This window comes from Myotis daubentonii, chromosome 1, assembly GCF_963259705.1.
Source record: "Myotis daubentonii chromosome 1, mMyoDau2.1, whole genome shotgun sequence".
In the NCBI taxonomy this organism is placed as follows: domain Eukaryota; kingdom Metazoa; phylum Chordata; class Mammalia; order Chiroptera; family Vespertilionidae; genus Myotis; species Myotis daubentonii.
The window spans coordinates 115,255,685-115,269,599 of NC_081840.1; the positions used below are offsets into that span (position 1 = coordinate 115,255,685).

General features: G+C 42.5%; 1 protein-coding gene across 1 annotated transcript; it reads left to right on the top strand.

Annotated features, from left to right (window-relative positions):
- The first annotated feature begins 488 nt into the window (after positions 1–488).
- Positions 489–2,072, top strand: RPS29 (ribosomal protein S29). Its single transcript, XM_059658975.1, has 3 exons — positions 489–649; positions 865–964; positions 1,972–2,072. The coding sequence occupies exons 1-3, from the start codon at positions 588–590 to the stop codon at positions 1,978–1,980; spliced, it is 171 nt and encodes a 56-aa protein (XP_059514958.1). The 5' UTR covers positions 489–587; the 3' UTR covers positions 1,981–2,072.
- Positions 2,073–13,915: the final 11,843 nt, after the last annotated feature.

A 13,915-nucleotide genomic window follows, 5' to 3' on the forward strand; every position in this document is an offset into this window, starting at 1 on the left:
ACGTGTAAAATTTTAAAATTTTAATTAAGAGCAAAAAATTAAAAAGAGTTCAGGTAATGAAAAGGCAATGGAGTTATCACTACTACATTTCTTAAAATGTTCAAAAGAGACGGGGTCTCGCTATGTTGCCCAGGCTGGAGTGCAGTGGCTATTCACAGGCGCGATCCCACTACTGATCAGCACGGGAGCTTTGACCTGCTCCGTCTCCGACCTGGGCCGGTTCACCCCTCCTTAGGCAACCTGGTGGCCCCCCGCTCCCGGGAGGTCACCATATTGATGCCGAACTTAGTGCGGACACCCGATCGGCATAGCGCACTACAGCCCAGAACTCCTGGACTCAAGCGATCCTCCAGCCTCAGCCTCCCGAGTAGCTGGGACTACAGGCGCGCGCCACCGCGCCCGGCGCTGGCAGGCGGCACGAAACGGCCTTAGAGGCTGAGCGCGGGTGACGTCACCGCTGTGAGGGCGTAGACATCGCGCATGCGTGGTTTGTCAGCACTGCATTCTGGGAGACAGTCCCCAAAATATCAAGAACGCATGCGTCGGCTGGCTCTTTCCTTTTGCCTCGTTGCTACAGAGTGAGCAAGATGGGTCACCAGCAACTGTACTGGAGCCATCCGAGGAAATTCGGCCAAGGTTCTCGCTCTTGGTAAGAAAGAGAATGTGGTTTTAGAGAAGGTTTGTTCTGGGGCGTTGCTTGAAGCCGAGTGTAGAACTCGCAGGCGGCGCGTGCGGGGAGACCGATCGGAGCGGGGCTGCCGCCATTTCAGGCCTCGGGGACGGCGGCGGGCCGGATGGGGGCCTCCCGAGCGCGGGCCCCTTTCTTTTCTGCGACCTGCCGTAATGCCATCTCTCTTCCTACAGCCGCGTCTGCTCAAACCGCCACGGTCTGATCCGGAAGTACGGCCTCAACATGTGCCGCCAGTGTTTCCGTCAGTACGCGAAGGACATCGGCTTCATTAAGGTACGCGCCCGCCGGCGCCGTCCTGTGTCTGCGCGGCGCGTGTGCGACCGGGTCGCCGCAGTGAGCAGCCGGCCGCCGGCGCGCTCGGCTTTAGTTAGAGGGCGGCGGCGACACCTGGGAGTTCCGGCGGCCAGGTTCACTGCATGGGAGGCTGAGGCCCAGCTCTGCCAGGTCTAGGTGCCGTGTATCATGCTGGGTAACATGCACTTTTCAGAACCACTGCAGTTGGGTGGCAGATGTCTTTAATTGTGCCTACACACGTGTATGTGTGTGCTGACTGCTGCCCTGGAATGTTGCATAGGATTCTGTTCTGCAACGAGCTTGAGATTTGGAGCCAGATGACATCTTACAGCTCAGTTTCTGCCTGTGAAGAATAAACTGGGCGCTACCAATATTAGTTAATGTATATGTGAAGCTTAACTCCTGCCAATCAGTTACAGGGAGTTGTTTTTTTTTTAGATGAAAACTAGTCACATAGTAAGTAGTATGGTAAGTATAAATTGTTAATGTGACGTCTTTGTGGCAGAGACACAGTGTCTTAGCTTAGACTTGTACCCTTGACCACTATGTGCTTGGTGTTAATGTGGAATTTCAAATAACTCAAATGAGATAATGAACTCAGGCCTGTTCCCTAGCTTATAGTAGTGTTTCTCTAGTTTTAAGCTATCCTTTAGGGAAGAAGTGAGAATACCAGTTATGAAATTCACAGTCGAAGTGTAATTGTTGAGGTTTGTGGAACGAACAGCTTGTAGTAGGCATCATCTATAATAATAATAAAAGCGTAATATGGGACGACCTTCTGGATGAAGCTGGGCCTGCGAGGGAAGACTCGGTCTTGGGTGCCAGAGGGTAGCTGGTGCCAGCAGCCAGGGGAAGGAAGGCTTACTCTTGCACATATTTCGTGCATCAGGCCTCTAGTTCTAATATAATGAGCCAGTTTTTGTGAGTAAAGTGGATACTTAAAGTGTTTGAATTAATTCATTTTCTGTCTGCTTTTTTTTTTTCAGTTGGACTAAGAACTTCCATGAATGGGTCGTTCAAGACATCTACCTTATGACAGAATGCTATCTCTTTGTACATAAAATAAAATAAAAACCTTCAAATATGAGTGTTTTTGTGTGAATGGAGCAGTCACGTGATTGCAAAAATCTATCACTAAAATCTGCTCCGGCATTTGCTCAGAGGTGGCAGTCCTAGTTTTTGGGGTAATACAGGAAAGCTTGTAAATTTCTCAAAACAGTTGTATGCAAAAGGGGGCAATGGTTACAGATGCCAAGTGTGTAATTGCTGAGAAAAACTGTAATTTCTGAGCATGTGGGAGGGGTGAGGGTGAAGGTTGTATAAAATTGAATTACAGTCTTAAGCCATTTGCTGAGAACCCATGCCTGGTAGGCTAGGAACTTTTAGGCAGAAGTAAGTATAGGTCCTATGGGGAGGGGGGAGAATTTTGGAGCTCTGGGAACAGCAAAGCTGTGGCTGGAACAGAGTGAGAAGCTGGAAATTCGGAATTGTTGAGTTTGTAGGACATGGTTGGGTAATTGGAGATAAAGTTCCATTTGGTGAACAGATTAGAGTGCTATGAACTTTTTTTTTTAAGGTTCACTAAATTTTGTGGGCAAAATGGATTTTAGTGGGATACGAGTGGAAACAGGGAAACAAGGCTATTGGAATAGTTTAGGCAAGTGATCTTGTCTTGGATAAAAGGGAGTGGTTAAGGTAGTCAAGAACAGTGACTTGAGAAGATGGATGTGGGTGAAACGAAAAATGGTGCCTCCAAGGGTTTTGGTGCCAGAGCACCTGGAAGGCAAGAATTGCAATTGAGTTGGGACTGAAAATTGGGTTTGAGGGAAGGAAGGTTAATAGTTCAGTTTGGGGCAAAATCAGTTTAAAACTTGAACTAGATATCTATGTAGAGTTCTCAAGTATGCTTTGATATAAATTCTTGAATCTATTGGAGCTTGGGATTGGAGCTGCAACTTTGGTTGTCCTCAAAATGAGTTAGTATCTGGTATTCTGGGATCTTATCCTGTGAATAGGTGAGATCTAAGCCCTAAAGCAGGGGTGGGCAGACTTTTTGACTCGAGGGCCACAATGGGTTCTTAAACTGGACCAGAGGGCCGGAACAAAAGCATGGATGGAGTGTTTGTGTGAACTAATATAAATTCAAAGTAAACATTACATAAAAGGGTACGGTCTTTTTTCTTTTTGCCGTAGTTTGCCCACGGCTGGTCTAGGGAGTAAATACATGGAAAAGAGGATTGTTCCTGAATTACTCTGAGAATAGGTGGGATTCAGCAACATAGACCAAAGGACCAAAAGAAGTGGCATACTAGAAGCCAATCAGGAAGTGATCAAGTGTGAGTGCCTCTGATACAATTTATTGCTATAATGTCATTTGAAAGTGAGAGGAAGCTGGAGTGGGGAATAAACATCTTAACCAACTGCAGTTAAATCTGCAAAATTGTGAGCCTGGCAATACATTGCTAAGTACCTTCTAAGGCCTTTGAAAGGAGCGTATGGAAGTTAGGAACACTGAGGCTAAAGTTTTAAGAGCTTCATAGGAAATCGACCTCCGCTCCTTATACTGAGTCCCAGGAATAGGAAGATCCAGGGTTCAGTGGGTAAGGAGGTGGGAAGAATATTCGCAGAAGAGGCTGAAGGTGGAGTAAAGCTGGTATTGGAATGGAGCTGATCTTGCTGGTAGGGTGGGTGAGAAGCTGGTCAGCTAGGCAAAACAAAATTGAAAAATTCAGAGGTTTACATATCTAGTGATTGAGGTAAATGTTCCGAGTTGTGTTTGATTTGGGTATGAGAGCTTTGGATGAACTCACTGATCTAGAATGGCTCTGTGTAAATGCTGTAAGAATTGTGTGTTACCTGAGGGAATATGTGGAAGGGAAAACCTAGCATGCCCTGGCTTTGTGTATATGTGGTGGTAGTGGGAAGGCAGGAACTGGTTTCCATATTTACAACATATAGCATGATGCCTTGTATATTAATAGTAGGTCCTCATTTGTTGAGTTGAATTAAGTTACCTAGTGAATGTTCAGTGTTGATGGCAAAATATTATAGCAACCATTGGAACATAGAGTCTTATTCTTGGGTCCCTTGAATTATTAAATTAGGGCTGAATGGGACCCTAAAGGACTTGTCCTGTCAAAGATTTTATTTAGCTCATTGATTAACCAGTAAGATGTTTCAATTCGTTTAAAGGCGAGTTCAAAGCACCACAATATGTGAATCAGGGATGTGGAAATGAATTTACAAGTACAGTGGGTCCTTGACTTACGAGTATCCCGACTAACGAGTTTTTCGAGATAAGAGCTGTCTCTCGGCCGATTTTTTGCTTTGAGTTGCAAGCTAAAATTCGGGTTACGAGCCAGCTTCAGATACCCCACTAGTTGGCACAACGAACATCACAGTGAACGCCACATCAGCCCAGCATCACGTGTCTCACTCGTTCACTTTTTGATTTGACATACGAGTAATTTGAGTTACGAGCTCCGTCACAGAACGAATTAAACTCGTAAGTCAAGGCCCCACTGTACATTTAAAATTGGCTTTTTCGGCAGGGGAGATAATTAAGTTACTATCTACCAGACAGAATTTGGGTGTCTGGACAAGAATCATTTAGGGCTCACCCTCCAGGGAGCATACACTTGCCATTCTTTTCCCTCTCCCCCTCCCTCACTGGCATATATTTTCTAAACTCCAAGGGACCCCTCACCAGGGGAGCAGTGGGCAGCGGCTCATTTCATGCTAAGCCTGAACCTATCTCCAAGGGCCTTTTTCTCGGACTTTCCAGTGAGCCAAAGCGGCCAGCCTAGGTTTGACTCTCCTGTTGCTTCTAAGCTCTTTCTTGTTTCACTGTTCTGTGTTTTTGCTGCAGTCTATAAATTATTGCTTATTTTTCTACCAAAAAAAATCATTTATGTACAACTTTCGAAGTTGTAAAACAGCTCAAACACTAAGGTCAGAGTCCCCACCCACCCCGGGATTGTGCTAGACAAAGCTTTATTTTCCATGAAAGAAACCCAGTAATCTTGATTTGTTTCTAAGTCAGAATTTTTCTCCACAGATTTTTAGGCTTTTACCTATATTGGTTAAGTTTTTTGAGTGCATGCTCTCTGCTAGGCACTGTTAACTGCTTTACTTGAATAGCTTTAATGCAACTCAGGTATAACCCCATTTTACAAATGGGGCACAAAGAATAACTCTCCCAGGATAGCATAGTCTGAGATTGAACCAAGGTAGTGTGCTTTGAGAACTGTTATTGCCATTAAATTGTAAATGTCCAACAACTAGGGAAAGCTTTGGTAAATACTGGTAGTCTACAAAATAGCTTAGAAAAATAATTTTTAAAAAATGGAAAATTGTGTATGTAGTACAATTTCACTGTTAAAAGAATGCACAGAAAAACCCTGCTGGTTTGTTATCAGTGATTCCCTTGAAGTGATACAATTACGGGTGATTTGATTTGCAGTAGTCAGCTGAGATTTATTTAGGGGTACGGTATGCAGTGACTATAAAATAGCGTGTCCCGGGTACCAATATTGCTAATTAGGCTTCTGCTCCTCTGCCAACAGTTCTTAGATTGCTCTATTCGCAAGTGTGTTCTTAGCGTTGCTATGATTTCCTTCCACTGGTTTTCACCCGTTGATATTTTATGTGGTCCTGTACAAAACAAGTCTAATGTATTTTCCATAAGAAAAAAGGCTAGGTATTTAGGCACGACAGCTCTCATGTTCTCCCATAATCTTATTTTAGGCTAACTTCCTGATTATTTCAACTGTTCCTCATAAGACATTATTTAGAGCAAGCATGTCAAACTCACAGATCGCAGGCTGCATGTGGCCCACAACGAATATTCTAGCCAATATAACGGTATGTAAGAAATGTTTTAATAAAAATTTCGTAACTTAATTTTTACAATATCCTGTTATACATAATTATTAATAATGAACTACAACATTTGCTGACTGATTACTATAATCGTGTTGCATTCATTTCCCTTACATGACTTATACGCAGGCGCACCATTTCTTTCCACTAATACTAGCAACGAATATTTTAGCAGCCGATTGTCACATCATTAGTCTTGGACTGACTTGTTTGGTGTGTGCAACAGGAAATATTTCGGTTTTGGAGAACAAGAAAAATAGGTTTATTTGCGTTACACTTATTAATTTATGAAGTTATTCAGTGTCTGGTAAGTTAATGTTCAAGAAAAAATACTAATTTTCATTAAAATGTTCTATTACTTTATGTTAATGATTACTCATTTATTTCAGCCCTTTGTATTCATCATGTCTCTATTGAAATAAACCTATATTTGTGTGAAAATTGAAGCTTTCGTTTTTTTCGGCTCCCATAAACTTAAACCTTGTTTATTTGGCCCGTGTTAGCCTTTGAGTTTGACATGCTTGATTTAGAGCCATCTTTGGTGGTCTCTGAATTAATTCCACTGTTTGGATCCTGAGAGTGCCTGACAGCGTTTCACAGGGCAGGCATGCAGTAAAACTTGCTGAATGAATAAATGAGCAGATTTGGTAATGACTTGAATTTAGTTGGGCATCAGTACTTCATTTTTTTATGGGCCCTCTTTCACCATTACAGAAAGCCCAGAGACCCTGGCCTTTGACAGCTACCTCCATGGCTAATGCCCTTGACAGTTTTAAAGCTGTCTGCTTTGCACAACCTCTGCTTAGGAAATAGTTCTTGTAGACAACTATCTTTAATAATTGGTGCCTTAGAGATCTGGGCTTTTGGGTAAGTAGAGCAGAGCCCTTCTAGGGTTATGATGAAGGGTGCAACAATGTGTATTTCCTCAATATCCACAAGAGTTGAAAAAAGGAAGAGAAGGCTGCGCTACTAGATATTTCTCAAGGGTTAATCTAGAACAGTGGTTCTCAACCTTCTGGCCCTTTAAATACATTTCCTCATGTTGTGACCCAACCATAAAATTATTTTCGTTGCTACTTCATAACTGTAATGTTGCTACTGTTATGAATCATAATGTAAATATCTGATATGCAGGATGGTCTTAGGCGACCCCTGTGAAAGGGTCATTTGACCGCCAAAGAGGTCGCGACCCACAGGTTGAGAACCGCTGATCTAGAAAATTAAAGGTTCAGTATATTGGTAATACAAGTTAGGACTGACTTTTTAAAATTAAAAATCCTTTTGTTAAATTCAGGCTATTATGTATGTCAGTGGTGACACTCCTTTGAGCTGATTTGATTTGCAAACAAATGCTGGATTTTCTGGCTTGAATTGAAGACCTGTAGAACCACAATGCCTTTCCCACTTCATCACCGCCCCCTGCCCCCACCCAGTTGTTCCTATCAGCCTCCTTATCTCCTGGACACCTATCTGCTTACAAACAGATCTCTGCTTGCCTGTATGGTCTGAGAACCACTGGTCTTCGGGCAATGACTGAAACGTCTCTGGCTCTGAATGTCACTGGCATGTATGGACCTGAAGTGGAATCTCATCCCAAGTCCAAAGGACACATTTCAGGAAGCTGTGCTCTGGGTCACAATGACCAAAATCCCCTTCACCTCTGGACCTATACCATCTGGTCACTTTTCCAGAGTCCTTTCTCAGACCTTTCCGTTTTTCCACGGGTGACTCCTTCTGACTGTTTTTGAGATCCTTAGCTCACTTGGTCAGCCCAGCAGGCTGCCACTAAGCTGTTTTATTGTAAAACCTTTAGTAATTCACGTAGCCTTAACATAGTAACACAATAGCATTAACAAAAAAGAAGGGGAGGAGTGAATTTCACTGACAGAGACTGTTGTGCCCAGATTTCAAGATTCCCAAGGGCCCACCAGGGAGCCAGCGAGTCCGATGCAAAAGCAAAGAGTCCTTCATTTCAAGCTAGCTTGAGCTCCCCGTCCACCACACTCACCGACACAACGGCAAGCCAAGTGGCCGAGAGAGAAAACTCTGTGTGGAGAGAGGTTTTATAGGGGGTTGGGGTAAAGGGAGGAGAAAGGACTGTGGGCCCTGCCGATTGGCCAGGCGCAAGTCGGTGTCTTGTTACACAGGATGTGGTCATATCTATGGCGACTTCCCTTGATTGTCATTGGTTAGTTTAAAGAAGTCCTGGGTGTGGCTAGCAGAGGCTTGGCTCCCGGGAAGAAGCCTTGCTGAGCACATGACCAAGGTAAGATGGAGGGCATAGCCCTTACCCTGGGGCAAGGTGGAGGGCGTAGTCCTTGCCCTTTCAGAGACTAGAGTTGCTAGGTCTGGAAGGAAGGGAGGAGAGAGAGGCCAGTGTTATGGGAGTGGCTGGGGGTGAGGGCGTGCATTAATCGGGGGAAAAAGGAGACATGTAATACTTTAAATAACATATTTAAAAAAAGAGTATATTAGCCGAAACCGGTTTGGCTCAGTGGATAGAGCGTAGGCCTGCGGACTGAAGGGTTCCGGGTTCGATTCCGGTCAAGGGCATGTACCTGGGTTGCGGGCACGTCCCCGGTGGGAGATGTGCAGGAGGCGGCTGATCGATGTTCTCTCTCATCGATGTTTCTAACTCTCTATCTCTCTCCCTTCCTCTCTGTAAAAAGTCAATAAAAATATATATTAAAAAAAAAAGAGTATATTAAAGGACTAGTTGACAGAGTAGTAAGCATTCATGGCAGCACAGACAAATCAATAAAAGCTCAAAAATAAGGAATAGAACCTGTTTTTTGGCAATTTAGATAGTTTAAATTCATAGACTGAGTCTGGTTTACCCTGTTTTCACATATCCACAAATCCCATTTTATGATGACACAAGCATCTGTTCGTCCTTCTGTGCTAATTAACTCCTGTTACCATTCATGAAGATTAAGTGTGGACACATCTAGCACAGTAGTCAGTCATCAGAACAGAAAAGGGTTTGTGAAAATAAATTCATATTTGGAACTTTTTTTGGGAGATTTTTTGATAGGTAATCTCCTTAAACACAATTTCTTTTAAAGTTTTCTACATGGCTGGGAGTCTTCATTACCTGATTCCTGAGTTTCCTAGCTTCTTTGTTACCAAGGGAGCATATTATGACAATGATTGCTTCTTACTCGGGTCCTTCATTATAGGTTTTTTAAAGCTCTCACTGGCACCAATTACATGTGTGTGTTTCAATCTGTCATTGTTGATCATGAATTTGGTTGACACTTCTATTATAGAGAAAGGGCAAATAGCAATATTAAAATATTTCTTCTAATTAACTTCCTTTCAATGTGCACGAATTTGTGCACCAGGCCACTAGTTTGTCTATAATGTCGTATCTGAGGTTGCTGATAGTGCTGGAAAAAGGCATGATTCTTCCCAGCTGGTTTAATCAGGGAACTAGGAGATCAAAGGGATCCTTGGGCCTGCATGTCTCCCTTCAATGACACTCAGGCTTACTAGTATGTGGCTCAGATCTGAGTCTAAAAACCTGGCTAGAAAGTTGTGCTGCCTCTCTTTTAGACTGAGTCTCAGAGTTTGGAGAAATCCAAAGGGACATATGGCCCTTTTCCTCCTGCTAACTGGTTTCCGGTTTCTCCCAAACTTCCTGGAAAGAAATTAAGTTCTCTTATAGGATAATTTAAAAAACAACAACACGGTAATTCATGACTCTTACAGGTATAACTAATTAATTAATGAGAGAAGAAGTAAGATATTATAATCAGTTCAAAGTGCAGAGGCACAAATAGGCCATGCAATAAGTTTACAAATGGATGCAAACTAACTGGCTTTTTCTATGGGTGGAAGGAAATCTTTTGTGCCTCCAGTAGGCAGAATTGATTTGCATATCTGTAGACAAGAATTCTTTGTACTGCTATCAATTATTTACAGATTTATGAATAGAGCAAAGACAACAAAACCCCATAGCTAACCCCATATCAGATAACCCAGAAAGGAGTGCTGTAAACAACATAGATTTTCCATTGAAAACACCCAGCTATGTTTTGGTTTTTTTTTCCACCCAGCAATTTTTTGATTCATTTCAGTCTTCCCTGATTTTTTCTTGACAGTCCACATTGCGTATCTTTTTTTTTTTTTTAATTAAATCTTTATTGTTCAGATTATTACATTTGTTCCTTTTTTCCCCCCCCCCCATAACTCCCCTCCTCCCAGTTCCTGCCAGCTCAATCCCCAGTGCGGGGTGTGCAGGAGGCAGCCAATCAGTGATTCTCTCTCATCATTGATGTTTCTACCTCTCTCTCCCTCTTCCTTCCTCTCTGAAATCAATAAAAAAAAAAACTAAAAAAAAAACTAGTGAACTAGCATTTCTTTTCACGAGGTTTCAATTCCTCTCTCAAGCTATCCTGGCTCCCTACCCCACATCCTCTTCCTCTCCTCATCCTCATTTCCTTCCTTCCTGCAGATGCCCATAGGTGCCAGCAGGGCCCACCACCTCTACAAAGCTGTTCTTGCTACACTAGCCTGCAATGTGGTCTTCCCCATTAGTTCTCACGCCCTTGTCTCTAACACTCACTGAGAAGTTCTTATTCATTCTTGTGCTGTTCATTATCTCTGTGTGTGGTGTCATTTAGCCTTTATTTGCTGACATTGTGACTTGTTATAAGTATTTTAACAAATAGACCTATATTCAGGCCCAGTAATATGGATACTGAATTTTAAAACAAGGTAAGTAGATACAAATGAATAACACAGAAAAGAGAAATGTTGGCCACTTTTAGGGTCCAACAGTGAGCCTGGTTTTCCTTGCTGCTAACTCCCTTTGAACTTTCCAGAGATACTCCTATTAATAAAGAGGTACAGTTCCTACACAGCTTTATAAGTAAAATGGTTAGAAATGGAAAGAACATAAGAGACAGACTTGTTTTCTAGAAGAGCAGTGAGATGATCCTAGACTGAAAGTTAAAGTCATAGATTCTAATTAAGGTAAGGTCAACTGGCTGGAAATAGCAAAATGTACACCTGGGAGTCTTGATCTTTAAAAGCAGAGAAAGGTTGGGGTAACGTTGAAAAAGAGGGCTGGCTGTAGGTAGCAAGGAGGGGCAGTCAGAAGAGAGGCCCCACCACATAATCTATGCCAGGGCAGGGCTCCCCAAGATCCAGGAAGGGATTTCCACCAGCCCCCACAAACTGGGAGTGCCCTCTAGAGGGGAGATACATCCTTTACCTCCCTTCCTGGTGCTGTGCAAAGAGACTAAATATGGGATATTCTCAAGGCCAATAATAAAGGAGGCCTAGAGTGATTTCAAGGATCCTACACAAAGAAATCTCTCCCCACTAGTTTGCTGATTCCTGAAGTCTTTTCTTCTGTAATTAGAGATTGAGGCTTTAAATATGGCTGCCATTCCATATGGTGACTAAACAAAATGACCAGTGAGGGATGAGACCCCAGAAGTGAGTCAACTTTCTTTGAAGTTCAAACAAAGCAAGAGAATTTGTGTTCCAGGGTAGCTTCCTCCAGCTATGTTAGTATATTTGCAGGCAGCTCTGCTGGTTGGGAGACTTTGTGACACTAATAAAGTTGTGGACCCATATGGGCTGGTCCTGGAACTGTACCATATTAAAAAAAGTACATGATTTAATAGTAGAAATTATTTTGAAGAGATTTCCTCTACATTCCTCCATTAGTATGAAAAAGGGTTGTTATGGACTGAATTGTGTGTGTGTGTGTGTGTGTCCCCAAAAATTATATGTTAAAGCCCTAACCCCCAAGGTAAGGAGATAGAGCCCTTAAGGAGGTAATTAAGGTTAAATTAGGTTATAAGGGTGGCACTCCAATAATCCAAATGACTGCGTCCTCATAAAAAGAGGAAGAGACACCAGGAGTACGTGTGCACAAAGACAAGGCCGTGTGAGAACAGTGAGAAGACAGCTGTCCTCGAGCCAGAGAGAGAGAGGCCTTACTAGAAACCAACCCTGCTGGCAACTTGACCTGGGAATTCCACCCTCCAGAACTGTGAAAATATAAATTTGTTGTTTAAGCTACCAGTAAACATTTGCCTACATTTCTTTGTTTGTTTGTTTGTTTGGTTGGTTGGTTAATCCTCACCTGAGGATATTTTCCCACTGATTTTCAGGGAGAGTAGAAGAGAGAAAGACAGAGAGAAACATCGATGTGAGAGAAACACATTGTTTGGTTTCCTCCTGCACGAGCCCCAACCATGGTTTGGGCCAGAGAGGAGCCTGCAACCAAGGTATGTGCCCTTGACCATAATTGAACCCGGGACCCTTTGGACCACAGGCTAACACTCTATTCACTGAGCTAAACCTGCTAGGGATAGATTTGCCTACATTCCTAAAAGATCCCAGGGCTCCTCATTTGCAGTTGGTTTTGTTTGTAGAAAGCAGAATAATGATGGAAAGAGCCCTGAGTACAGAGTTGGGTCTGGATCGGTCAGGCTCCCACTTCGATGGCTCTGGCTTGCTCAGTCTCCATTGCAGGTAAATGTAGACGATGTGCCTACTTCACAATGTTGTAAGGATTTTTTAAAATGTGTGCACTTAGCTGCAAAGCTACATAAATAAGAGTCAGCAGTAATAATAATTATTGTGTATGAACTGTTTTCCATGTACAAGGAACAATGGTCAATCCTTCATCTTTACCAATAAGAGAAGTGAGACTTAAAGAGACTATACAACTAGGCTAACTTTGAAGCTGGGTGACTCCAGAGTTCTAGACACCTCTTAGCCTATTATATTCTTCCATAGATGCATAACCTTTTAATCAACTACTTCAGGTACTTTAAAGTCATTTGCATTTGTTACTTAGCACCATAATTTAAAAGAGTTAATACACACTTTACAGATGAAGCCACGAAGAACAGAAAGAAATACAGAAAATAGAAGCCTAAGTAACAGAGGGCTTGGAAGACACTCCTCATCCAGGCTTCTGCTAAGTCCATGTTTTGACATACCCCATTACTCTGCAAAGAACACTAATATATGAAGTTCATTACAATGATCAAATCTCTGGCATAAGAAAAAATTTCCCTGACTTTTTAACCTTAAAAATTGTTCCTCAGTTTCCAATCCAGATGGAGGCATAAGTAAATGCAGTACTAGCATCCTCCCACAACCATATCAAAACTACAACTAAACTATAGAACAACTATCATTCAGAACCTCCTGAAATCTAGCTGAAAAGAAGTCCTATAAATAAGAATGTAAAGAAGAAACCACCCTAACCGGTTTGGCTCAGTGGATTGAGCATCAGCCTGCGGACTCAAGGGTCCCAGGTTCGATTCCAGTCAAGGGCATGTACCTTGGTTGCGAGCACATCCCCAGTAGAGAGAGTGCAGAAGGCAGCTGATCGATGTTTCTAACTCTCTATTCCTCTCCCTTCCTCTCTGTAAAAAATCAATAAAATATATTAAAAAAAAAAAAAAAAGAAACCACATGGAGACTGGTAGGAAGGGTGGAGACAGGGAATGGGCTGGTCTCAGCCCAACGCCTAGTGGATAAAATTAGGAGGGCTCTGACCAGATAGCTCAGTTGGTTAGAGAGACATCCTGATACATCAAGGTTGTGGGTTTGATCCCTGGTCAGGGAATATATAAGAATCAACCAATGAATGCATAAGTGGAACAACAAATTGATGGTTCTCTCTCTCTCTCTCTCTCTCTCTCTCTCTCTCTCTCTCTCTCTCTCTCTCCCTTCCTCTATCTCTCTCTAAAATCAATCAATCAATCTTTTTATTTTTTATTTTTTTATTTTTTATTTTTTTTAATTAAATCTTTATTGTTCAGATTATTACATTTGTTCCCTTTTGATCTTTTTATTTTTTAAATTAAATCTTTATTGTTCAGATTATTACAGTTGTTCCTCTTTTTTCCCCCCATAATAGCTCCCCTCCACCCAGTTCCCACCCCACCCTCTGCCCTTACCCCCCCCCCCATCCATAGGTGTATGATTTTTGTCCAGTCTCTTTCCACACCCCCACACCCCTTTCCTCCCAAGAATTGTCAGTCCTCTACCTTTCTATGCCCCTGATTCTATTAT